Raw genomic sequence first — 24,055 nt, 5'->3', positions numbered from 1 at the left:
CCCAGGATTAGCAGAAAGAAGAAAATCAAAGTGCAGGAGTCCTGAGAACTGTGGGGTTAAAGTCCACCAAGTGTGGATTTTAGTAAAACTATAATAACCCAAGAGAACTGAAAACATACACCCATACAAAAACTTGTACACAGAAATTCATAGCATTATCATTCATGATGTCAAAAAGTGAAAACAATCCAAGTATACATCAACTGAAGAATGGATAAATAAAATGTGGTATATCCATACAATGGAGTATTATTTTGTATAAAAAGGAATAAGGTACTGACACATGCTACAACATGGATGAACCTTGAAAAAGGTAAAAGGAACTAGACACAAAAGGTCACATATTGTATGATTTCATTCATATGAACTGTCCAGAAGAGCAAAATCATAGAGACAAAAAATAGATTAGTGATTGCCTAGGCCTGAGGCAAGGAAAGTTGGAAGAAAATGAAGAGTGATTGCTAATGAGTATGGGGTTTCTTTTTGGGGTGGTGAAAATGTTCTAAAATAGATTGTGATGATGTTTGTACAACTCTGAATATGCCAAAAATCACTGAGGTGTGCTTTAGATGGGCAAATTGTATGTTATGAATTATATCTCAAATTTAAAAAACTTATTGCAATTCTGACTGGAACTGCAAAAAGCACACAGAATAATTTGGAAGAAAGAGACATCTTTACAAATCTTTCTTTCCTGAAAGATTGTACCTTAGCACTATTCATTCATTCTTACTGTTTATTCATTCATACTGTCTGTATTTACCTAAAGACTTGGCATTCATTTATTTTATTTTTAGCATTATAGTCATAGTATACACCTGTTTCCCTCACTGGATTGTGAGCTTCTTAAAGGCAGACAGGATATCTTTTTATCTGTTTCCTCCTCAATGCCTAGCATAAAGTTTGACACATAGTAGGCACTTAATACATAACTGTGAAATGAGTGGATAAAAGAATGAATGAATAAACTTCTCTGCTTGCATGATCATCCAGATCTAGGCTGATCAGAGTGAGGAAACATAGAAGGAAAGAGGGGATTATAGAGGATACAAATGAAGACGACAGATGCTAAACAGGCAGGGGGAAATGGCAGACAGAGAGGAAAAGTTTAAAACTTGTGGAACGGGATTTGGAAACATATCTAGAAAAGTTTCTTGAGCCCCTACAATGGACTCAATCCTGGACTCTATGCCATGAAAGAGACTGGAAGAAACCCCTGAATATGAGGTTCAGGCTATGGGACACATGCTTTGCAATCTGAGCTATTAATACACCCTGTTCTCCTGCCAGCTATTTTTAGGCCATAAGCCAGAGACCTTGCGCCTGTTCCCCTTGGCCAAAGTGGCTTTGGTGCCAGTTGGTTTCTACACATCTTCTCTGTCAAGAAGGCAGGCCTGGGCTAGTATAGAAGGTAACCCGTCTCCCAACGCCTACATGCCTTCTTACAGGAGGAAAATCATACTCATCCCTATCATCCAGTTGTTCCTACCATGCTAGTCTCCCCTAAAATAAATGAATGAGGGAAGCCCTCTCAGCTCCTTTGTTACTACTGTATTTGGAATGCTGCCTTAGACAAGAATATGCCTAGATTAGAAAAAGCAAGTGGGAAGAACAGACAGGGACAACATACTACATGTACATCAAGTCTCTCAAGTATAACAGACACATGCAAAAATATTCATGTCAATAGTTCTTTGCTATTTAGGTAGATATCATAGCTTAAATCAGTAGTTTTTAAGGTATAGTACTCTATTCCTATGGGTACCTGTGCAGGAAAAGTTTTAAGAGAGTAAGTGTCCAGAGTTTCAACTTTTATATGTACTCTTTCCTAACAGAGATCTAAATTGGTTTTCCTTTCCCATGTTCTTTCTCCCACTTTACAAAAAAAATGCCACATCTCTCTTTTATCCCAAACTTTATTATGCCTATACAATGCTGAGATTTTAAAAAAAACCACAAAAAACAAAAACCTCTAGAGTGCCAAACAAAGGGACAATTTGAGAATGCATAAATTCAGAGGGAGAGCCCCAAGGAAGCAAATCAGAGAGCTTCTATAAGAAATCAATATTGAAAGGAGAAACATGTTGACAGAACTGTCTGTGCAAATTAGGTTATATGATGAACATTATCTATAAATTATATGAGCTAAATGTGCAGCTTCAAGATTTTGAAAAAGATATTTTATATATATATACAATAAAAACACATTGGAAATTAGATTCTTTGCAGTTAGTTAATCTTTTGATAAAATGTTTAAATCTGAACTTTAAAATGTATGAAGAGTTACATATCAAAATTCTTCTGGGTATTAGATCACTAACATAAATAATTACTTTTCAAAGATATCCTGCAACTGCCCACCACATCAAAAACATGTGAGGAAGTTTTAAAAATACAGTCAGAAGTCTTATCCTCTGAAAATTCTGATTCAATAGGCTGGGTGGAATCCAGGAATCTGGATTATTAACAATATCCTCAGGTAAATATTTGGGTCACCAGACATCGATTACTGTTTACCTCTAATTCAAATGTATGAATTTGCACAAAAGTACCCTTACTTCATACTTCATACAATTTTAAATTGGCAACTCTTTGGAAGTCCTTGCTGAAAAATTCATAACTTTTAAAAAAAACTCAATCATTGATACAAAATAAAAGATCAGCCAATTCAATTTAGACCCTTAAGCTGTATTTTGTAGCCTATAAGATTGAAATGATAGACTGTCAAGGCCATGAAAATCCAGAAAAGACTAAGGGACTATTCTAGATCGAAGGAGACTAAAAAGACACGACAACTACACGTCATGTGTGATTCTGAACTAGATCCTTCTGCCATTAAGGACATTATTAGGACAAGTGGCAAAACTTCCGTGGAGTCTGAAGATTAGATGATAATGGTGTATCAGTATTGATTTCCTGATGTTGATAGCTGTATTACAGTTATACAGGAGAAAGACTTTGTTGGAAATGCACACTATTCAAGGTCTGCATCTTACTCTCAAATGGTTCAAGCAGCCGGGCGCGGCGGCGCGCGCCTGTAGTCCCAGCTACTCTGGAGGCTGAGGCTGGAGGATCGCTTGAACTCAGGAGTTCTGGGCTGCAGTGCACTATGCCAATTGGGTGTCTGCACTAAGTTTGGCATCAATATGGTGACCTCCCAGGAGTGGGGTACCACCAGGTTGCCTAAGGAGGTATGAATCGGCCCAGGTTGGAAACGGAGCAGGTCAAAACTCCTGTGCTGATCAAATGGTTCAAGAAAAGAGCTATTTGTATTGTATGTGCAATTTTCCTTTTTTTCTTTAAGTGTTGATCCTGTTTTATTACCTGACTAGAAAATTAGACAATCCACCAGTCCAGGTGGCAATGGACGAGCTTAAACTTGCTCTTTATTGCCAGGTCCAGCCCCACCTTGGCCTTTCTCTTTCTTCCTCTTCACAGGGCCTCCTGATAAGGAAAACGGGAAAAAGACAAATGTCTTCCTGGGAGGCCTTGCAGACAATGAAGGATTCTATGTTCACTACCTGCTTACAGACTCTGATATGGTGCTGGCAGATCAGCACTCAGGCGAGGTGGATGGACTCAGCCAAGGCAAGCATGAAGACATCTCCAAAAAGCCCTTTACAGTCAGGCCCAGGTAATCCAGCTTTACCTTGCCCTTGAGCAAGCTCTGGATGCAGACTAGTCACTGCAGCAAGGTGTTGCTTTCAAATAGAGGTGTGCAGCAGCAGCTCTTAGCCAGAGGAAAGCTGACCCTCCAGGCTCCACGTGTGTTCAGAGGCCCAGATTTGCTGATTAGCTTCAGCTCTTGGTTGAAATGGGATCAACAGGGTCACATTTTGCTACAGACCCAGCACCAGGCCACTGGCCTGTCAGCTCCACATTCCTGCCTCTGCTCAAATACAGGCCCTGGTAACTGAGAAAGAGCTGTATTTGTAACTTTTCTATCAGTTTAAGAATGTTTCAAAACTTTAAAGATTAATAATACAGGCTAGAAACGGCTCATACATATATAGGGCCGCAAATGTTGAGTTCAAATTTTATTCTGTAGGTAAAGAAGAGTCAGAGAGTTTCTTAGACTAAAGGTTCTTTCCCAACTTCAAAACTTTTTACCTACTAAACTCCCAAGCCACAGAGGACTGGAAATGGATGATCTTCACCAGAGTGGCCACCCAACGATCAGCGCCTTCTGTTTGCCAAATTACGAAAGTAAGAGAGTAAGAGGCTATTCCTTACTTTCATATGCTTAAAATCTCTAATTAGAGAGATCTAAACCACCCACCATATCAGGCCAATATTGGGAAACAGCGACCAAGGGGAACAAGAAAATGCAGAAGTAGGAAATTAACAAAAAGGATGCAAAGAAATAACTTAAGCATGATTAATCATGAAACCCTTCCTAGAAATCGTGGATTCTGAGCCAAGTTTGAGAAAAGAGGCTACGCTCATCAGAGGAAAGAAGGATGTTTTGGAAAGGATAGAAAATTCATGTGTGGCTGCCAGTCCTGAATCCTTCTGCCTAATAATACCCTTAGACGTGTGTAATATGTGTGAATATGTATTAGCACCAATTCATAATAACACATCTTTTCAGTGTGTTTTCTTGTCTTTCATCTCAGATGATCCTTGTAGGAACTTTTTTAATCTGGCAGGACAAGATTTGCTATTCCCATTTGAAAGGTCAGGAAACTGAGGCTCAGAAGGGTTTCATCACTTGCCAAAGGTCATAAAGCAATGGTTAGCACCTCTGCCTGCAGATCCTTGAATAGGCTTTGGGGTGGGGGGTGGGGTTATTATTATTATTATTTTTTAAATATATACATGATCAAGAGAGTGATCTTTTCAAAGTGTAACTCTTGTTATGTCATATCTCTACTTAAAATTCTTTATTGGCTACCTAACACATGTCACAGCTGCAATTTTACAGCTGTGTATGAACACAAATTTCTGATCCTTCCTCAAAGCTTTTCCTCCTAGTTTCTTCTCCAACTCAACTAATGGAAATTATATTTTTTCAGTGCTCAGACAAAAAAAACAAAAAACCTTTATTTCTTGACTCCATTCTCTTATACCCCCACATCAAGTTCATCAGCAAATTCTATTGGTTCTCTCTGCCTTCAAAATATTGACAAATTCCAAAATCTGAGAAATTCCCTGATGCTTTCACTGTTGAGGGCCCGGGTTCAATCCCTGGTCTCAGGGAACTAAGATCCCATAAGCCTCACAGAATGGCAAAAAAAAAAAAACAAAAAAAAAACCCTTTCAAATTCTAACCACTTTTCACATCTTCTACTGTTATCTCCATTATCATATCTTATCTCAATTGCTGTCATGTCCCCTTACTGGTTCCCTTGCTATTGCCCTATGCTTCCCACCCACTCTTCTCAAGGTAGCATGCAGACTATGTGCCATGCTGTGCTAAGTCGATTCAGTTGTGTCCAACTCTTTGTGACCGTCTGGACTAGCCCACCAGGCTCCTCTGTCCGTGGGATTCTCCAGGCAAGAATACTGGAATGGGTTGCCATGCCCTCCTCCAAGGGATCTTCCCAACCCGGGAATCGAACCCACATCTTTTACAACTCCTGCATTGGCAGGTGGGTTCTTTACCACTAGCACCACCTGGGAAGCCCCATGCAGACTATAGATAGTAGATATTCAGTTTTAAAAAATTGTTTAGTGAATGGATGAATGAGCACATCTCAGCTAAGAAAAGGATTTTACTTCCTTGATGTTTGCCCTTTAATGTGTTTAGCCTTATAAATTATCATTATAAACTGTGGTCAACATTTCTTAAGCCAACCCTAAACCATCTAAGTAAACTGGCTAAATAAGTGACAGAGGGTCAAAAGAGCTAGATCTGTGAAAGAAGAAGCACAGAGTCTATAACAAAGAATATAAGTGTTCTCTCTAGAACAAGTTCGACTGCTATGTGATCTGGCCAAGTCACTTCCACTCCTGAGCCTTAAGTTCCTCATTTGTCAAGTGTTGCTGTGAACCATACCCAGGTTCAAAAAAACAAGGGAACAATTATACACATACAATGCAGACAAGACATAGTTTATTATTAGAATAAACAGAAAAGTCTTAGGCATTATGGGAGACTGAGTGGTAGAGTATGGCTGTCAATGGGTCTAATGTGATCTTAGCTATGCAAGGTCAGAGCAAAGAATGGTAATAATTCCCCGTCCAAGGCATACCATAGGTAGAGTACTTTATAAGTGATACTGGCCAACTAGAGAATGTATACAGGAAACCAACATGCACAATACAGTTGTTCCAGAAACTATACTATACAAGGAACTTGGGAATGTGGACTCAGGATTACCTCATCCATAAAACAAGGGCACTGACTAGATCAGGGGTTTCCAAACTGAGTTTTGCAAATCCCCAGAGGTTCCACACACATATCTCACAGGGACCACAATGACAAGGTAAAGAAGCCAACAGAATGTGGCTCTTGTCCTTCAATCTATGTTTCAACCTGATCAGCACTGCTCTTTCTTGTTTTAGGAATGAGGCTTTGGCATAATCATAAAAATAGCTAACATATTGTTTGCTAACCACTAAGCTCTTTATTTGCCAGGAGAAATATCAATAACCTCAGATATGCAGATGATACAACCTTTAAGGCAGAAAGCAAAGAGGAACTAAAGAGCCTCTTGATGAAAGAGAAAGAGGACAGTAAAAAAGCGGACTTAAAACTCAACAGTCAAAAAACTAAGATCATGGCATTTGGTCCCATCATTTCATGGCAAGTAGATGGGGAAACAATGGAAGGCATCTTCAAGGCATCTTTTAGATTTAGATTCCTACATTCAGCCTGGCAAAGGGATGTAATAACTGCCCTCAAATACCTGAAGAGATGTCTCATGGAAAAAAGAATGGGATTATTCTATGTGACCCCAGAACATAGGATTAAGACCATGGGAAGAGCATAAGTAGGGATAAAGTTATAGGGAGGGAATATATCTAAGAATTTTGTAACAGAGGTGCCTAACAATGTGATAGGTATTGTGTGAACTCTGTGGTCTTGGTAGTGTTCCAGAATCAGAATGATCACTTATGAGAACTGTTGGGAATGAAGATTCAGGGGCTACAACTCCTGTTTTGTACAGGAAGTGGACCTCAAAGGTCTGGGAGTCTCAAATTCTCATAATGGTTCAAAGTATTATTATCAAACACTAAGTATCATTACCAGTGACCCAACTCTTTCATACCAAATCCAGGAAAAGGCAGACAACTCTAAGCCTTCTGTATTTACTGTTGTAAATGTGAGGCTTCCCAAAGGCAAGAACCTGTGCCCTTACCTAACTACCAGCTCTCATCAAAGGCAAGAGACCAGTACTGGGTTCCTTCCCTTTCCCCAACTTTCCTCCTTGCTGCCTTGCCACTGCAGTTCCCTAGATTTGTGATAGAAATTCTGAAGACAAGTGACAGAAGTAACTTTAGCAAGTATCCTGTTTACCTTTGTTTATAGTGAGATTAAGAAGGCTCAGAAAAAGGGCACTATCTAAAGTCGTTCTCTTCATATCCTTAAATATTTACTCAATACACGTGTATAAGAAGTCAGCCCAGACACAAACACAGGTAGCTGATGTGGCTCAGGACACTGTGTCAGGCCTCAAGACAGTTTCCATTTATTACACACTTTTTGTTACATATGTTAGTTCATATAATATATTAATATATAACATATTCTATTTATTATTATTATACATGTTATTCAGATCCTACCTACTTCCAAAAAGTGACTAATGTCTTGGACAGCACAGCCTACTTGTTTCATTTTCACCACTTATTTCTCTTTAAGGCATCAACGGTCATAAAACTCAGGGAGAAGGAAGAGAAGAAAATTAACAATCCACCTTAAACATGAAATCCCCCTGCCCTCCTCCACAATCTGCCCATCTGATTCAAGTGGAGAAAGACTGTTCCAAGTAATAGTTATTTCTCCACATATCTCCCATTAGTTTAAAGTATTTGTGCTAAAGTGTTCATGTTACCAGGCAAGGGGAGTAGACACCTTTCTCAGCCTCTTCACCCCAAACCTTCTAAAATCCTCCTTTTCTTCACCATATCAACAGAAGACCAGCCTGCCTACTGAGTCACTGTAGAGCCACTACAGGTTGCAACAGAACTTCTAAGAACCACTTCCTCTTCATACAATCATAGAATCCTGAGACATCAGTGCAGGAAAGGACCTTGCAGATGATCAGTAATTCACCTCCCATCATTCCCACAAAGGAAAGGCCGAGAGACAGGAAGGGAATGGTCTGACGCCATCTTCCTTCTCAATGAGTGTTTTTCCTTAGCAAGTACAGTTGACCCTTGAACAACATAGGGGTTAATCTGCTTATAACTTACAGTTGCCTCTCCATATCCTTGATTCCTCCATATCTGCTGATTCAATCAACCACAGACCATGCAGTACTGTAGAATTTACTGTTGAAAAATATTTGCATTATAGGTGGACCCATGCAGTTCAAACTCACATTGTTCAAGGGTCAAATGGTATATTTTAATAAGTAAATACACTATTGTGAAACTAGTGAAGATATAGATAGAGGACAAAAAAGTCTTTCCATTCCAATATCACTGAAATGAACTCCAGGACATGGACCTAGATAATGAATAGAATCCTTGGACATTAATGCTAAGACAACACACTTTAGAGCTATGGTTTTCCATGTTACCTTGACAATCTTCTCCTTGTCAGACCATGGGCTCATCTCCACTTCCCAACCATCCCCATCTCCTCAAGTACACAAACTCACTCATACCCCACCAGGATCTGGAGAGCTCTAAATAGCATACTTTCGAATTCATATTCGGGAACATACAGGGATCCTGAAAGCAGAGCTTCTGCCCTGAGGTCACTCTTAAAGACACCTGCTTCTCAGAAGTTTCTAAGGAAGCATTGAAAAATAGCCAGAGCCTGTGGAAAGAGAATTCAGTTGAGACTGAGGGAGGAGATGGTTCAGAGATAATGATAGCCAGAGGCAATCCAAAGCAAAAAGTAGAAGGAATGGACTAAACAAAATTCTGGGGTCTTGAGAGATAGGGTTCCTCTCCTGGAATAACCTACAGACTGAGCAGCTTGTATAAATCACCAGAAAAACAACCACCAACCACTCTTTCTACCCTCTCCCCAGAAACCCTTTATTTAATCCTCCAATCTCCCACTGTTTGCCAGTATTCCTTTAACTAGCCAGGCCCCACTCCCAGAGCCACCTCTAATGTCCCTCACTGACTATCTCTCTGTGAATGACTATTCTAATAACTTTGTCACTGATTTCTTTCTCATACATATACACATAAATTCCCACTAACTCTCCTACCTGTCATGGTAGGGGGAAGAAAGTGCAAGAGGTTGAAATCATAGTCTTGTACAGAGGGTAAATTTAGCCTTTGGATCAGATGACTATGTGTCTTTGAAAGAGGTAAAGTGTTATAAAGACTGAGGGAACAATTGACTCTTCTCTCACTTTCTTTGCCTGTCTCTCCTGCATCTACACAACCAGTTACCTATATCGGTTTCTCTCCTCTAAATTACTGTAAAATTTTATTGTTCTATTTCATTCCCACAATCAATATCCCAGTTTAGGCATCTCTACCTTGAATAACAAAACTCTCAGCTCTCTGCCTTTATATTCTCACTTCCATATGAATCCAGATTAATCTTCTTAAGCCCAGCTGTGACATCACTCCCCTGCATAAAATCTTTTCATAGGTGTCCAAAAATAGTTAAGATGTCCCAGTCCTGGACCTCACCACTGTTGAATACAATCTTGATTCCCTTTTCTTTCACGCCTTACATCCAATTCAAGTCAGCAAATTCCACGGGCTCTTCACTCAAAATAGATGCAGATTTTGACCACTTCTAAGTACCTTTAATCACTATCATTGTTCACATGGATTTCTATAATAGCCTCATAAGTCTCCATGCTTCTAACCTTGCCCTTCGACAGTCTATTCTCAACATAAAGACAGGTTCTAAACATAAGTCAAATCACTGTCACTTCTATGCTCAAGATTGCCCAGTGGTTCCCCATTTCACTGTGAAAAAAAACCCAAATCTTTCAATCTATACAATCTAGTGTCCTGCTGACCTCATTCCCTATCACTCTGTTTTTCTAACTAATACTGCTTCAGCTACACTAACTTCCTAGCTAGTATTCAAATACACTAGGTAGCAGAACACTCCTGTCCCAGGGCCTCTACACTTACTCTTCCATGTACCTGGAATAGTTTCCTTTCCCAAACCAACTATATGCATGACACTCTGCATTTCCTTCATATTGCTGCTCAGATGTCTTCTTTATCAGAGAGTGCCACCGATATCAATCCCCATTTTTCACTGTTATTCCTTTTTCCTTAAACTGCTTTGTATTTTTCTACAGCACTTATCACTACCTGTCATATATTTATTGGTTTGTTTGTCTGTCTCCTTAAGCTGGAATATAACCTTCATGAGGGTAGAGAGTTTGTTTGTTCAGAATACTGCCTGGTACATAGTAAGTCCTTAATAAGTATTTAATGAGTAAATTGATCCCTGCATAAACTCTCTACATCTGTAAAGACAGTTGACTTAGATGGATTCTAATAAAACAATCACTTCAAATTCTAAAAATACTATTATTCCATGAATATTTACAATGTGTCAAGTCAAAAGTAAAAAGCCAAATTCTTCCTTAATACTGTTCTATTTTGGCTAATTGAAGTACTTTGTTTGTGGATTATTTCAGTATGTATATAAAATATGCCCTAAATGTGGTTTTCTAATGCCACTATGTTGCTGTTGTTCAGTTGCTAAGTTGTGTCCAACTCTTTGTGACCTCTTGGACTGCAGCACTCCAGATTTCCCTGTCCTTCACTGTTTCCAGGAGTATGCTCAGAAAAAAGAAAAGAAAGCCACTTTAGTTATCTAAATGTCTAGGCTGAAAAGAAAGTCATACTATGGCTCCATAAGAAGTGTATCAACTGGAGCAAATCACTGAAAAGATGTCACTTTAAAAACATTAATAAAAAGTACAGCAGAAAGAAGGTAGGCTCTAGGACCAAGGGGAAAAAGAGAACTTCATAGAATAAATTATATGATCATTTGAAAAATATTGACTATATGATAAAGGCAAATAGTATAAGAAAATTTTAGGCAATTTTTAACTTCTTTGAAAACAAAAATCTTTATATAAAAGGAAATACAATCATATATTACTCTAAAATAAGCATTGATTTTAAATTAACTAAAAAATAGAGGTATAATTATGTTGAGATTAAGAGAAAGAAGTTGAAGTAGTATATAAGAACTGAATTCTCATCTATCATAAAAGGAAGTCAATGATTTCTTTAAAAAAAAAAAGAAATTGCAGTGTAAGCATATTGTTTTAAAATATAGAGGTAAAAAAGGGAAGTAAACAAATATCTGGGATATTTGCACTTTACTTCCTTTTAACAAACGTGATTTATTTGTAGACTGAGACTTGAATAATAATGGCCCATGTGGTACCCATCTCCCACTCTTCTTACCCCTGCACCATAACACTCATAGGGCTGAGTACTCAATATCTTTAAAATTCTTATTGGTTGCCTGACCAATGTAAAAATGGAGTGAAAATGTCTTGTTACAGAGTTACAGAATTTTTCATGAGAAGTAAATGTAGAGATTATATATCGAGTGCTTCGTAAATCAGTGTTCCATGGAATACTGCTTCTTGTTATGTTAATCGCATGCTATAAAAAGTGTTTGGGGCTCAAATAAACTTTGGAAACCCCATGTTAAAATTAATCAGGTATCTTTACTGTAGGACTTCTTGGAGCCTTTACTGTATCAATAAACAATGGAAATCCCGGAAAGGTAATTTATCATACAGTGCTTCTCAGTCTTTTTTTTTTCATGAATCAAGAAGCTCCTGCTTGGGGGAAAAAAAAAAGTTCCTAATACGTCTAGTAATTAGTGGTTTCAAAAGCATTCTTGGGAAAACACTGATCTAATCTACTCCTTTCATTTTACTTATGTGGAATGACAGACTCTGTTCAAGTACAGATGGTAGGGGAACTAGAAAGAAGGGCCTCAGGATTCTGCAGCAATATCCATTGACTAAACAGTTCTGGCCTGTGCCTTTTCAGTCTTTCATCATGCACTTGATTTCAAACCAGGGAACAAATTCAGACAAAAGTATCTCCTATCCAGATCTTTAAAGGTTTTCTGATCTCTGAGGAACCTAAGAGGTGGGCCCAAGTGTCAGCTGGAGCTCAAGCATAAAGTATCATGGCAGGAGCTAAACAAAGTCTCAACAGGCATAATGGACCGTGAATTTCAGTGGCAAAGTGACCCCAACCTGAGCAATGGTAATGTGATAACAAACCACTCACATTTGTACAGTGTTTTCTAATGAATAAATAAATGCTTTCACAACATCATATTTGATTCTCCTAACAATCCAGTTATAAGGCAAGGGTGGAATTTAATATTGCCCCCATTTTATGGACAAGGAAATTGAGTCTCAGAGAGTTAAATGCCTTGCCTATGGTTACATAGCAAGTGGATGGCAGAGTTAGAGTGAGAAACTGAACTTCCTGTCTCTCAGGTTAGGGTTTTTCTTAATATATCACACAAACTGGGCAACGTTTTACTGACTACAAATTTAATTCATTCATGAAATATCAATATGCTCCTATTGGCTTATTTAAAAAAGAAACAGATTAATTCTCAAAGTGCTTATGGTTGGTAGCAGAAACACCCCAGTACCTGGAACTTCAAGGTCCTATTTCAGGTTCAGTTTAGTAACACGTCTAAGCTATGTTGCTAGGAAGAGGGGGTTTTAGTTTCAGTGGAGTCAGCATGGCTGAGTGTTAAAAACAAGGAATCAGACAGACTTGGGTTTGAACCCTGGCTCCACCAGTTACTCACTCTATGACCTTATTCACTATGAAGCAGAGATGCATGCTTCATTTCTTCAACTATAAAATTGGGCTAAGAATACCTAATTTGCAAAGCTGTTGAGAGGCTAGTATAAGAAATTAGAAGGATAGTATAATGTCATGGTTAAGAGTATAAACTCTGGAACTGTGCTACCAGGATGTGAATATCAGTCTTTCTTACTAGCTGTATAACCTCAAATAAGTCATCTATTTACATCTCAGAATTTCATTTTCACATATGTAAAATGAGGAAAATAAATAATATATTTTTAGTTGTTGTGAGCATCAAATAGGATAACATGTGTGAAGCACTTGAGCACAGTATCTGGCATATAGCTCAATCAAAGGTAATGACGATAACAGTGGTGGTGGCAGCAAAAAATCCAAAATCCACTTTTCTCCCAAAGCAAGAATAAGGAAGAAAACAACATAGTCCTTTTTGCTTCCATTTACCCCCTCACATTGTTCCTCTCCGACTACAAGTTGAAAACACTAGACTAGAAGTCAGGATACTTGATTTTGAATGTCAGTTCTGTCACATGCTAGTTACATGATTTTAGGGAAGTCATTTAACTTGAGGTATTTTTCTTCACCTGAGACATTAAGTTAATGACACTTTGCTTATTCTTCTGGGTTGTTGTAGGCATCAAATGCATGGATTTTTAAGGTACTTTGTGAACTATAAAATACTATATAAATGTCAGGGTGACTTTTTATCTGCCACAGGCTATAAGATAGGTGTTTTTACCAGTAAAAAGCAACTTTATCGCCAAGTTTTTTCTCATGGACAATTCGATCCAGTACGTTGTAGCAGATGTTGGTAGTTGCTCCTTTCATCCATTCAATGAAGATTTTCCCTTTAGTCACATCAAAGTTGTACTGAAGGAATGGACCAGGACATGGGGTCTTCCAGTAAAATTCCTTGGCAATGTCTCCCCAAAACTCTACAACAGAAAAGGAAACCCAGACATCATTTAGCTTCTGAGGCACATTTATCCTCAGATGGCTTACCATTCTATACATAGAGCCAAGTCACAATTTCTCTGCCCTGTACTCCAGGACCTATCACCTTCTACCTCTTCTACCTCTCAAATCTTAACACCCACCGCACTCTTAAACCATCTTTACTCCCATGGGCTGAATCTTGACTCAAGTTTCTTCCCTCCCATCTCAAAATATCCACTCCATTTTTCACCATCTATTCAAACTGTAACCAGTGCCTATCACAATGCCTAGTACATTGTAGTTAATCAGTAACTTTTCCAATGAATTAATTAGTGAAAGGAAGAAATCCTTTACCCACAGAGCCTTCCATGACAAGGAAAAATTTGTTCATTCACTCTCAGCAATTACTTAATGAGCATCTCTTTCTCCTACTATTTGCCTAAGTGTTACTTGCTAAGTACCAGATGTGGCTTTTAAACTCCTTAAATGCATTATCTCATTTAGTTCTTACTACAACCATAGGAGGTAGGGTTTTTCATTCTTATTTTATTGGTTTGAAAATCAAGGCTCAGAGAAACTAAATAATTTGCCCAAGGTGGGTCAGTGGGTAAAGAATCTGCGTGCAAAGCAGGAGACCCAAGTTCAATCCCTGAATCAGGAACATCCCCTGGCGGAGGGCATGGCAACCCACTCCTGTACTCTTGATTGGGGAATCCCATGGAGAGAGGAACCTGGCGGACTACAGGCCATGGTGTTGCAAAGAGTCAGACATGACTTAGTGATATCTACTTATACATTTACTAAGTCAAGATTTGAACTGCCCCGAGGAAGACATTGTTACTAAAGTCTGAAAGATGAATAGGAGTTTTTCTCCACTCTCCCACCAGGAAAAACAATACTATGGGACAGAAAAGAACCATGGGTATATGTTAAAAGGAACTCCCTCAGGCTGAAGCACTGAGAATAAGAGAAAGAGTAGCAGAAATTAAGGGATAAACTGGGCAGATAACATGCAATCCTTCTAAGCATACAGAATTTGAGCAATTTGAGCCTAAGAGCAATAGGCTTCCCTGATGGCTCAGATGGTGAAGAATCTGCCTGCAATGCAGGAGACCCAGGTTTGATCCCTGGGTCAGGAAGATCCCTTGGAGAAGGAAACAGCAACCCACTCCAGTATTCTTGCCTGGAAAATCCCATGCACAGAGGAGCCTGGCGGGCTACAGGTCATGGCATTGCAAAGAGTCAGACACGACTGAGCAACTAACAGTTTCAGTTTCTAAGAGCAATGGAAAGTCATTGTAGGATTTTAGCCAGAGAAGACTTACAATGTTGAAATATTTGCCTGGTTACTCTGGAGAAAAGGTACTCAACAGGTTAAACATGCTGTGGCAGAACACCTAGGATAATCTAAGTACTGGATCACAAGCTAGAGAAGAGAGAGAGAGACACTTAGAACCATAACAGTGGAAGGAACTTTAGAGGTTATCAGCCTCTCATTTTACTGATAAATCAAATTTATAGAGGTAAAGTGACTTGCTCAAGCTGGATGATTTAGTTTATACAATCTGATTAAAGAGATAATGATGCTGAGCAGGGCCCTGTGGGACTCCTGGGCACAGAGGCCTTTTTGTCCCCCATTTCTTATAGGCAAGAATCCAGCCTCCATGACCTTCTCTCAGTTCCAAATGGCATCACAGTTGCTAATCAAAGGAGGAACAGCAGTAAAACAGCAAGATTAAAGGACCAGAGAGGCTCATCAAGATTAGGACACTGGACCACCTAAGACCCTCCACACATCCAATCTTGTCAGGAACCCCACTCTTTTGAACTTTGCAGAAGAAAGAATACAAGACTGTTATTGCCTTGATCCTTATCACATACTCCTGCCTGACTATATAACCTTTCCCTTCTCACCAGGGAGGAGGCATAATTCTTGAGGCACTAGCCTATTGTGTTCCTCCCCCTCTGCCTGGCAAAGTAATAAAACTACTCTTTCCTTCTTCTCCATAACTCTGTCTCCATATTTCTGTTTGGCATTGGTGCACAGAGAGACAAGATTTTGGCAACAATAAGACTAATACGTAAAATATTTTTGAATATACAAGACAGAATATACTGAAAGCTAAATTATGGTATACAACTTGCCACCAGATTTCCTGGTGGCTCAGGCAGTAAAGAGTCTGCCTGTAATGCAGGAGACTGAGGTTCGATCCCTGGGTTGGGAAGATTCCCCTGGAAAAGGAAATGGCAACCCACTCCAGTATTCTAGCCTGGAAAATCCCATGGATGGAGGAGCCCAGCAGGCTGTAGTCCATTGAGTCACAAAGAGTTGGACACAATTGAGTGATTTCACTTTCTTTTCTTTCTATACAACTTGCAATGAATTAAAGAAATCCAAATCAAATCAACCCCAAGGTGCCATTATATGCCTCTAAGACCAGCAAAGACTAAGAAAATATTGAACTCAGTGCCCAAGTGACCCTAGAAAACCGATCTATTATATGATAACAACATTGTAAGAAATTAGCACAATGTTACTGAACAGCAGGGCAATGCATGACAAGAGTCATAAAATGTTTTACATTCTTTCAACTGCTAACTTTGGGGAAACACACCCTAAGAAAATAATACCAAAGGGGAAAAAGTGATTACTCAAGAGATGTTTATACTAACACCATTTATAACAGTAAGACTATAAATGGCCCTTAAGCTCAACAATGAAAAAACTGATGAAAACTGGCAGAGATGAAATCTAGCTAGCAGAGATGAAAGCTGAAGAGATGAAATCTCTTTAATCACTGGCAGTGACACAACAGAATATTAAATGGCCATTAATGAGAGAACAAATGGGAACTGGCATTTTAATGAATGCCATTAATGTCCAAGGATTGAGCTAATCTCATTCAATCTTTATATGGCCCTCTGATGATCTTGATTTTAACACATGAGAAAACTGAAGCTCAGGACACATAGGAAACTCTCCCAAGAATCACACAGCACTAACCCTAACCTGAATACAAAATAAGACCTAACTCTAAAGTCCATGTTGTTACAGCTACATTTAATATGTGTATACTCAAAAAAGTACATTTTAAGTGACAATAGTAGGCACAGACTATGTAAAACCATATATGAACCACATTTATGTCCATCAACAAGAAACGAAGAAATCTTTTTATAATTACTTAGTTTTGTTTTCTTTTCTGGCCCGCCAGGCCACAGGCAGCATGATTCCATGACCAGGGATTGAACTCGTGGCCCCTACAGTGGAAGCAAGGAGTCTTAACCACTGGAATGTCAGGGAATGCATAATCATTTAGTTCTTGCTTTTATTTTTTTATGGTGGAGCTATTGAATTCTGGATGGTTCTTTGGCACACATTCTAAGTACTGAAGTTTAGAAAAGATAAAAATGGACTGGCATGATCAGGGAATGCTCTGTGGAACTGGTGAGGTTTGACTAGGTAGAGAGGAACAGAAGGAAATGGGCAAAGCCACGGTGATGAGAAAGGGACTTTTGTGTATACAGTATATCAACAAGAATGGTCTGTTGTAGAATGAGGGGCATGCAGTAGGGAGTATCAGAAGATAAGAATAGAAAGGTGAGGTAGGCTAGTTATCCAGAGATTCTGAAAGAAAGGCAGAATTTTAACTTTAAACTGTAGGAAATAGGGAACTATTGAAAGTTTTTGAAGTGACATATGAAAGCATTATTTCCATATCACTCTAATAGTGTTTAGATAATTCTAAATCTACCAGAAATAATGGAGATGAGTGAGACTAGGGGAGAGAGAACCAGTTAGAAGGCTGCTCCCTTGAATTATAAGGGTCTATGGAAATGGAAGAAAAGGTAACCTAAGAGATATTTTGAAAGAGTATTTGACAAAATTTTGTAAAAGGCAGACTGTGGATCAGGGAAGAGGACTAGCATAGCTACTGGGAGTATAGATTCTGCAACCAAAACTATGTTGGTTCAAATCTCAGCTCCACCTGTGACATTGTTCAATTTAGTTAACCTCTCTAAGTGTCAGTTTCCTTCTCTGAAAACTGGGGATAATAGTCCCTACATCAAACAAACAGAATTTGTGCTCAGTAAGCAGTTAGCAACCTATAAATAAATAAGATATACAGATGGATAAGATTTGGGATAGTGCCACTGGCAGGGATTAGAACATTAGGGAGAAGAGCAGATTTGGAAGGGAAAATTGGTAAATCTGACTCACAGTAATGTTAAATATGGTATAACATCAAGGCATGTGAATAAAATACTCTACAGACCTATGAAATTTGAGACTAGAGCATAAGTGAGATCCTGGATACAAAGCTAAGTATACACAAAAAGAGTTACTGTGACAGTAATAGCTCATCATTGGGGAGAAGGTATTTGCAAATCATATATCAGATAAAGGGTTAGCATTCAAAATACATAAAGAACTCATACAACTGAACAACAAAATAACAAGCAGCCCAATTGAAAAGTGAGCAGAGGTGCTGAATAGACATTTTTCCAAAGACATACTGAGAGCAAACAAATACATGAAAAGATGTTCAATATTACTTGTTATTAGGAAAATGCAAATCAAAGCCACAATGGTATATCACCTCACACATGTCTGAATGGCTATTATCAAAAAGGCAAGAAACAAGTGTTGAAAAGGATGTGGAGAGATGGAGCCTTCATACATTGTTGGTGGGAATGCATACTGTTGCAGCCACTTTGGAGTATAGCAATTTCTCAAAAATTAAGAACAGAACTATTGTATGATCTGGCAATTCCACTTCTGAGTATTTTTCTCAAGAAAACAGAAACACTATTTTGAAAAGATATATGCACTCCTATGTTTATTATGTTTACAGTGAATAGCCAAGACATGGAAGTAACCTAAGTGTCCACTGATAAATGAATGATAAAGAAGATGTGATATATAGAGATATGTATTTATATATATGGATATACAAATATTAAAGTCAAAAAAGTGTCAGTTGCCAAGTGTCCAACTCTTTGTGACCCTATGGACTGTAGCCCACCAGACTCTTCTGTCCAAGAGATTCTCCAGGCAAGAATACTGGAGTGGGTTGCCATACCCTTCTCCAAAGGATCTTCCTGACTCAGATATTGAACCTGGGTCTCCTGCATTGCAGGCAGACTCTTTATTGTCTGAGCCATTAGGGAAGTAATATGAATATTACAGACAAGTAAAATGAATATTACTCAACCATAAAAAGAATGAAAACTTACCATTTCAGACAGAGTCAAAGACAAATACCATATGCTTTCACTCATATGTGCAATGTAAAAAACAAATGAACAACCAAATTAAACAAAACAAACACATAAAGAGAACAGATTACTGGTTATCTGAGGTGAAGTGGGGAGGGTAAAATGAGTAAAGAGGGTAACTGTATGGTGATGGGTGGAAACTAAATTTTTGGTGGTGATCACACCATAGTGTACACAGAAGTAGAAATACAATATTGTATACAGGGAGCTTAAACAATGTTACCTCAATTTAAAAAAATGAAAACATGGGAAACATGAACTCATGACAGGAAAAAATATAGAGAGGGAAGTGAAGTGAAAAGAGGCCTGAGGTAGGAGGGGAGGGATAAATTAGAAGTTTGGGATTAACACATACACACTACTGGGCTTCCCAGGTAGCTCTAGTGGTAAAGAACCCGCCTGCCAATACAGTAGATACAAGAGATGCAGGTTCAATCCCTGGGTCAGGAAGATCTCCTGCAGGAGGAAATGGCAACCCATTCCAGTATTCTTGCCTGAAGAACCCCATGGACAGAGGAATCTGGCAGGCTACAGTCAATAGGGTTGCAAAGAGTCAGACACAACTGAAGCAACTTAGCACGTGCACACACACACACACACACACACACTTATATATATATAATAGATAACCAACAAGAACCTACTGTATAGCACAGGGGACTATATTCTGTTCTGTAATAACCTATAAGGGAAAAGAGTCTGAATAAGGACATATATGTAAATAATTGAACTACTTTGAACTGTATACCTGAAACAAACACATTATAAATCAACTATCCTTCAATTTAAAAAAGAAAGAAAGAAAAAGAAACAAGCTGGGGTTATCTAATCTGAAAGTGAACTCTGATTAGGAAGTGAGTCTATAGATAAGATCACCTAAGAGCCAACTAGGAAGTCTCCATTGGAAAAATGAAGATATGATATTGCTTTAGAGCCAGTATATGAATTGGCCTTTATATTTTATTCCTAGAGAATCCCAACAAAAATACAGTGTTACCCCAAGAAGTCAGAATCCTGGTATAGTTGGTGGATACAGGTGTGTGCTGTAGGTGTGTTTTACGAAACTTCCATGTGATTGTGTTTTTATTTAAAGATATTGGCTCATCTCACTATTAAAGGAAGCCTACTATGAAATCTTTTGTAAAGAGTAGGAACTTGACAAGGAAAGAATTACCAACCACAAGAGTCAATTAAAAGATTAAGTGTAATATTTGTCTAAGGGGTGGTCTACGTAGACAAACTTAGTCAACAAACATCTATGCTGCTGCTGCTGCTAAGTTGCTTCAGTCGTGTCTGACTCTGTGCGACCCCATAGATGGCAGCCCACCAGGCTCCGCCATCCCTGGGAATCTCCAGGCAACAAATATCTATAAGAACACCTAAAAAAAAAAGAGGTCTGAGCACTCAAACTTGGACATTGCCTGCAGCAATCAACGGCTCTACACCTGATTTAATCTTATCTTGCTTACTCAATAGTTGCTTCATCCACATTGCTCTTATGGTTATCAAACCAACTGCTATTTAGTGAACGCTGCTGTGCACCAGGCACTCTGTAATGCACACTTCACTTACTACTCATATTAGCCCTCAAACAAATCTGCGAGGCAGGTATTATTACCTCTATTTTATAGATTAAAGAAAAGGAATTTCAGACAGGTTTTTAAATCTCAAGACCAAAGAGCAAATGAGTGGCAGAGCCAAGATCTAAATCCAGAGTGTTCATGCATGTCCCACTGCCAGCATCATGCCGCCTTCCAATTCAGCTACATCTGTGACCCCTTACCCAGCTTGAGGCTCAAAGACATGGCATTACCTGTCAGAATTTCGGAGTTATTACAATCCCGGCCCTATTTCTTTTTTAAAGACAATATATTAGTGACTTGTTCACCTTTATGCGGTAGTCTCCATCGGGGTTTCTGAAATACTAAAAGTAGATCTCCATTACTAAGTTGGGGATGCCAGGATGGGACTCGAGTGCCCCTCAGCAGTGGAGACTAACTCACAGGCGAAAGGTGTCAGGAGGCACGGGCTGAGCTGGGCTGAAAAGTGGTAAAGAAAGTTCTCTTCGTGGGCCGCCTCCCTTCAAGGCGCTCCTGGACCCTAAGAACCCGACTCTTCATATGAGGAACTCTCTTCTCGGGACATTTTCACTCTTTCAGACGTTCACAGAACCTGCGAAACCCCCAAGTCGCAAAGGAACACCCCAACTCCTAGGAGACGTTCATTTCCTACAGAACGACATTTTCTGCTTCACCTCAGAGAATCCCCTTCTCGCGGAACCCTTTTCCATCTCCTTAAAGAACCGCTATTCTTCCCTCACAGAACGTCTATCTCCTTACCGACTCCCCAATTTCCCAAGGGAACCTCCATCTCCTCACGGAACCTCCATTTCCCGACGGAACACCCTCGATTCCTCCCTCTCCTGTGAACCCCCACTTCTGTCCTAGCTGACGTCCCTCAGGGCCGCCCGGGCCCTGCCTCACCTCTCGGCTCCTCCAAGGAGCGCCGGTGCAACTCGCGGTAGCGCTGCAGCGAGGGGACGTGCGCCGAACGGCAGACCTCGGGCGGCGGAGACCAGCTCCGCACCCGACTCCGAGCTCCAGCCTCCTCCCGGGCCCGGCTCCCGCTGCCGCTCCGGCTCCGTTCTTCGGGAAGTCCCATCACCTCAAGTTCGAAACACAGTAGCCGCCTTGGCGGTAGCAGCCGGCGCCCAGGCGCGGAAAACAGGCCGACCGAGGGGCGGGGCCTTAAGAAGGGGCGGGGCCGGGTGGCGGGGCGGGGCTTAGGCAGGTGCAGGGGGAGAGGCCCAGTGGGGCGGAGCCGTGCCTGGTGGTGTTGGGACCAGGGCTAGCAAAGAAACCCATAGGCCAAAGTCGAGCATTGCTTGGGGCATGGGGCGGAGCTTACTTGCGGAAGGGGTGGAGCCGCAGCGGGAAAGCAGAAGGGGAGGGGCCAGGCGTGACAGGCGAGAGGGTGGGCCCATGGAGTGACCGCGAGTAGCGAGGCTGGATGTGACAGGAGAGGAGGCAGGACCGTGGAGTGACCAGGGTGGGGTGGGGTCTTGGAGTTACAGATGCAGAGTTGAATTAGGGCGGGGCATGATCGGGAAAGAGCTGGGCTAACGAACGAACGGAGTTTGGTCAGGCCCATTGAGGAGCCGCCCCGCGATCTGATTGCACAAGCCTGTCACCCCACCGCGTAGAAAAGCCAGGTGGAGTAGGGTCCTTTCCGGGTGACACACTTTCGCTCTGGGAACTAACCCCCACCCTGAGGAAACTCAGATTTTCTTCCACTCCTGAGGAGAGTTCTTTACTTTCCCTGCCTCCACAAATTTCCATCCAGACTTAAATGCAAAGATTCGTTAAGACTAGGAGGCACCTTAAGTCTTTGCTAATAAACCCATTTCATTGCATAAATTGTAGACTTAGGGAAAGGGAGGACTTTGTACAAGGTCCTAGAAAAAACAAAGACCATAACTTGGGCCAGACCTAGGTCTCCTGCCTCCATAAGTTTTTACCGCCTCATCTGGTTGAAGCTAAGCCTTGTGAAATAAAGTCTAGGCAAATAGAAGGAATCAGTCACACCCTTCTTTCCTTCCCAGTCTCTTATTTCATCAAGAGACACCTGGGCTCAAATACCTCCAGCTTCCCTCTATCCCTTCCACTCCAGAAAGGAGGGACCAGCCAGGACCCTCCATCTCTCTGCACTAACCACCAAGAAGGGCCCACTCCCACCCATCGGTTCACAGAACAGCCATCAAGTCAGGAAGGATCCTTAAGTATCTAACTCCAAGAGTGATTCTGAGGCCCGGAAGCAGGCAGCCCCCACTTCCTGAAGCCTACACAGAACCCCATCTGGCCCAGCCTCCCTTCCCACCTGCTCTCTTGTTCTTTGTCCAACTAATCTTAAACCCAGAACATCCTAAATTCAGTTCAGTTCAGTTCAGTCACTCAGTCGTGTCCAACTCTTTGTGACCCCATGGACTGCAGCATGCCAGACCTCCCTGTCCATCACCAACTCCTGGAGCTTGATCAAGCTCATGTTCATTGAGTCGGTAATGCCATCCAACCATCTCATCCTCTGTTGTCCCCTTCTCCTTCTGCCTTCAGTCTTTCCCAGCATCAGGGTCTTTTCCAAGTAGCAAGTTCTTTGCATCAGGTGGCCAAAGTATTGGAGTTTCAACTTCAGCATCAGTCCTTCCAATGAATATTCAGGACTGATTTCCTTTAGGATTGACTGGTTTGATCTCCTTGCAGTCCGAGGGACTCTCCAGAGTCTTCTCCAATACCACAGTTCAAAAGCATCAATTCTTCGGCGCTCAGTTTTCTTTATAGTCCAACTCTCCTAAACTGGGTTGGGGGGGAACCTCCCCATGGTCAGATCTTGATCCAGAGCCTACCTAAGCCTAAGGGAATGGTCTCAAGGCTCCCTGAAGGGGTAAAGAACACATAGAATAGACACAGAGCCCACTAAGAAGACAGACACTTCACCGAGGGGGTATTAACTGAGAGGACTCAGCATCATGAAGGGCCTGAGGAAATGCACATCACTGAGTGAACACACACTTCATTCAGTGAGGACAGACCCTACTCAGGGCATCAGACTTCACTGAAGCATAATAAGCCATTTAGACCTCACTGAGGAGATAGGACCACTCTGTGGAGAAAAAGGCACATGTGAGGGCACACGGTTCAGTTCAGTTCAGTCACTCAGTCATGTCCAACTCTTTGCAACCCTATGAACTGCAGCACACCAGGCTTCCTTGTCCATCACCAATTCCCAGAGCTTGCTCAAACTCATGTCCATTGAGTCGGTGATGCCATCTAACCACCTCATCTTCTGTCGACCCCTTCTCCTCCTGCCTTCAGTCTTTCCCAGCATCAGAGTCTTTTCCAATGAGTCAGTTCTTCCC

The 24,055-nt window shown here is 40.6% G+C and overlaps 1 protein-coding gene across 2 annotated transcripts in view; it reads right to left on the bottom strand.

The window, feature by feature from the left end:
• ACSS2 (acyl-CoA synthetase short chain family member 2) overlaps positions 1-21,883 on the bottom strand; it is a 44,597-nt gene extending 22,714 nt beyond the window's left edge. For both annotated transcript variants that reach the window (XM_043883293.1, XM_043883294.1), the window contains exons 1-2: positions 21,627-21,883; positions 13,667-13,862 (exon numbers count right to left, since the gene is read on the bottom strand). In XM_043883293.1, the coding sequence (XP_043739228.1) occupies positions 13,667-13,862; positions 21,627-21,804 (374 nt within the window). In that variant the 5' untranslated portion in view covers positions 21,805-21,883. The remainder of the gene's footprint in view (positions 1-13,666; positions 13,863-21,626) is intronic.
• Positions 21,884-24,055: the final 2,172 nt, after the last annotated feature.

Source organism: Cervus elaphus, chromosome 23 (genome assembly GCF_910594005.1).
Source record: "Cervus elaphus chromosome 23, mCerEla1.1, whole genome shotgun sequence".
In the NCBI taxonomy this organism is placed as follows: Eukaryota; Metazoa; Chordata; class Mammalia; order Artiodactyla; family Cervidae; genus Cervus; species Cervus elaphus.
This window is presented reverse-complemented; position numbering and strand designations above follow the sequence as displayed.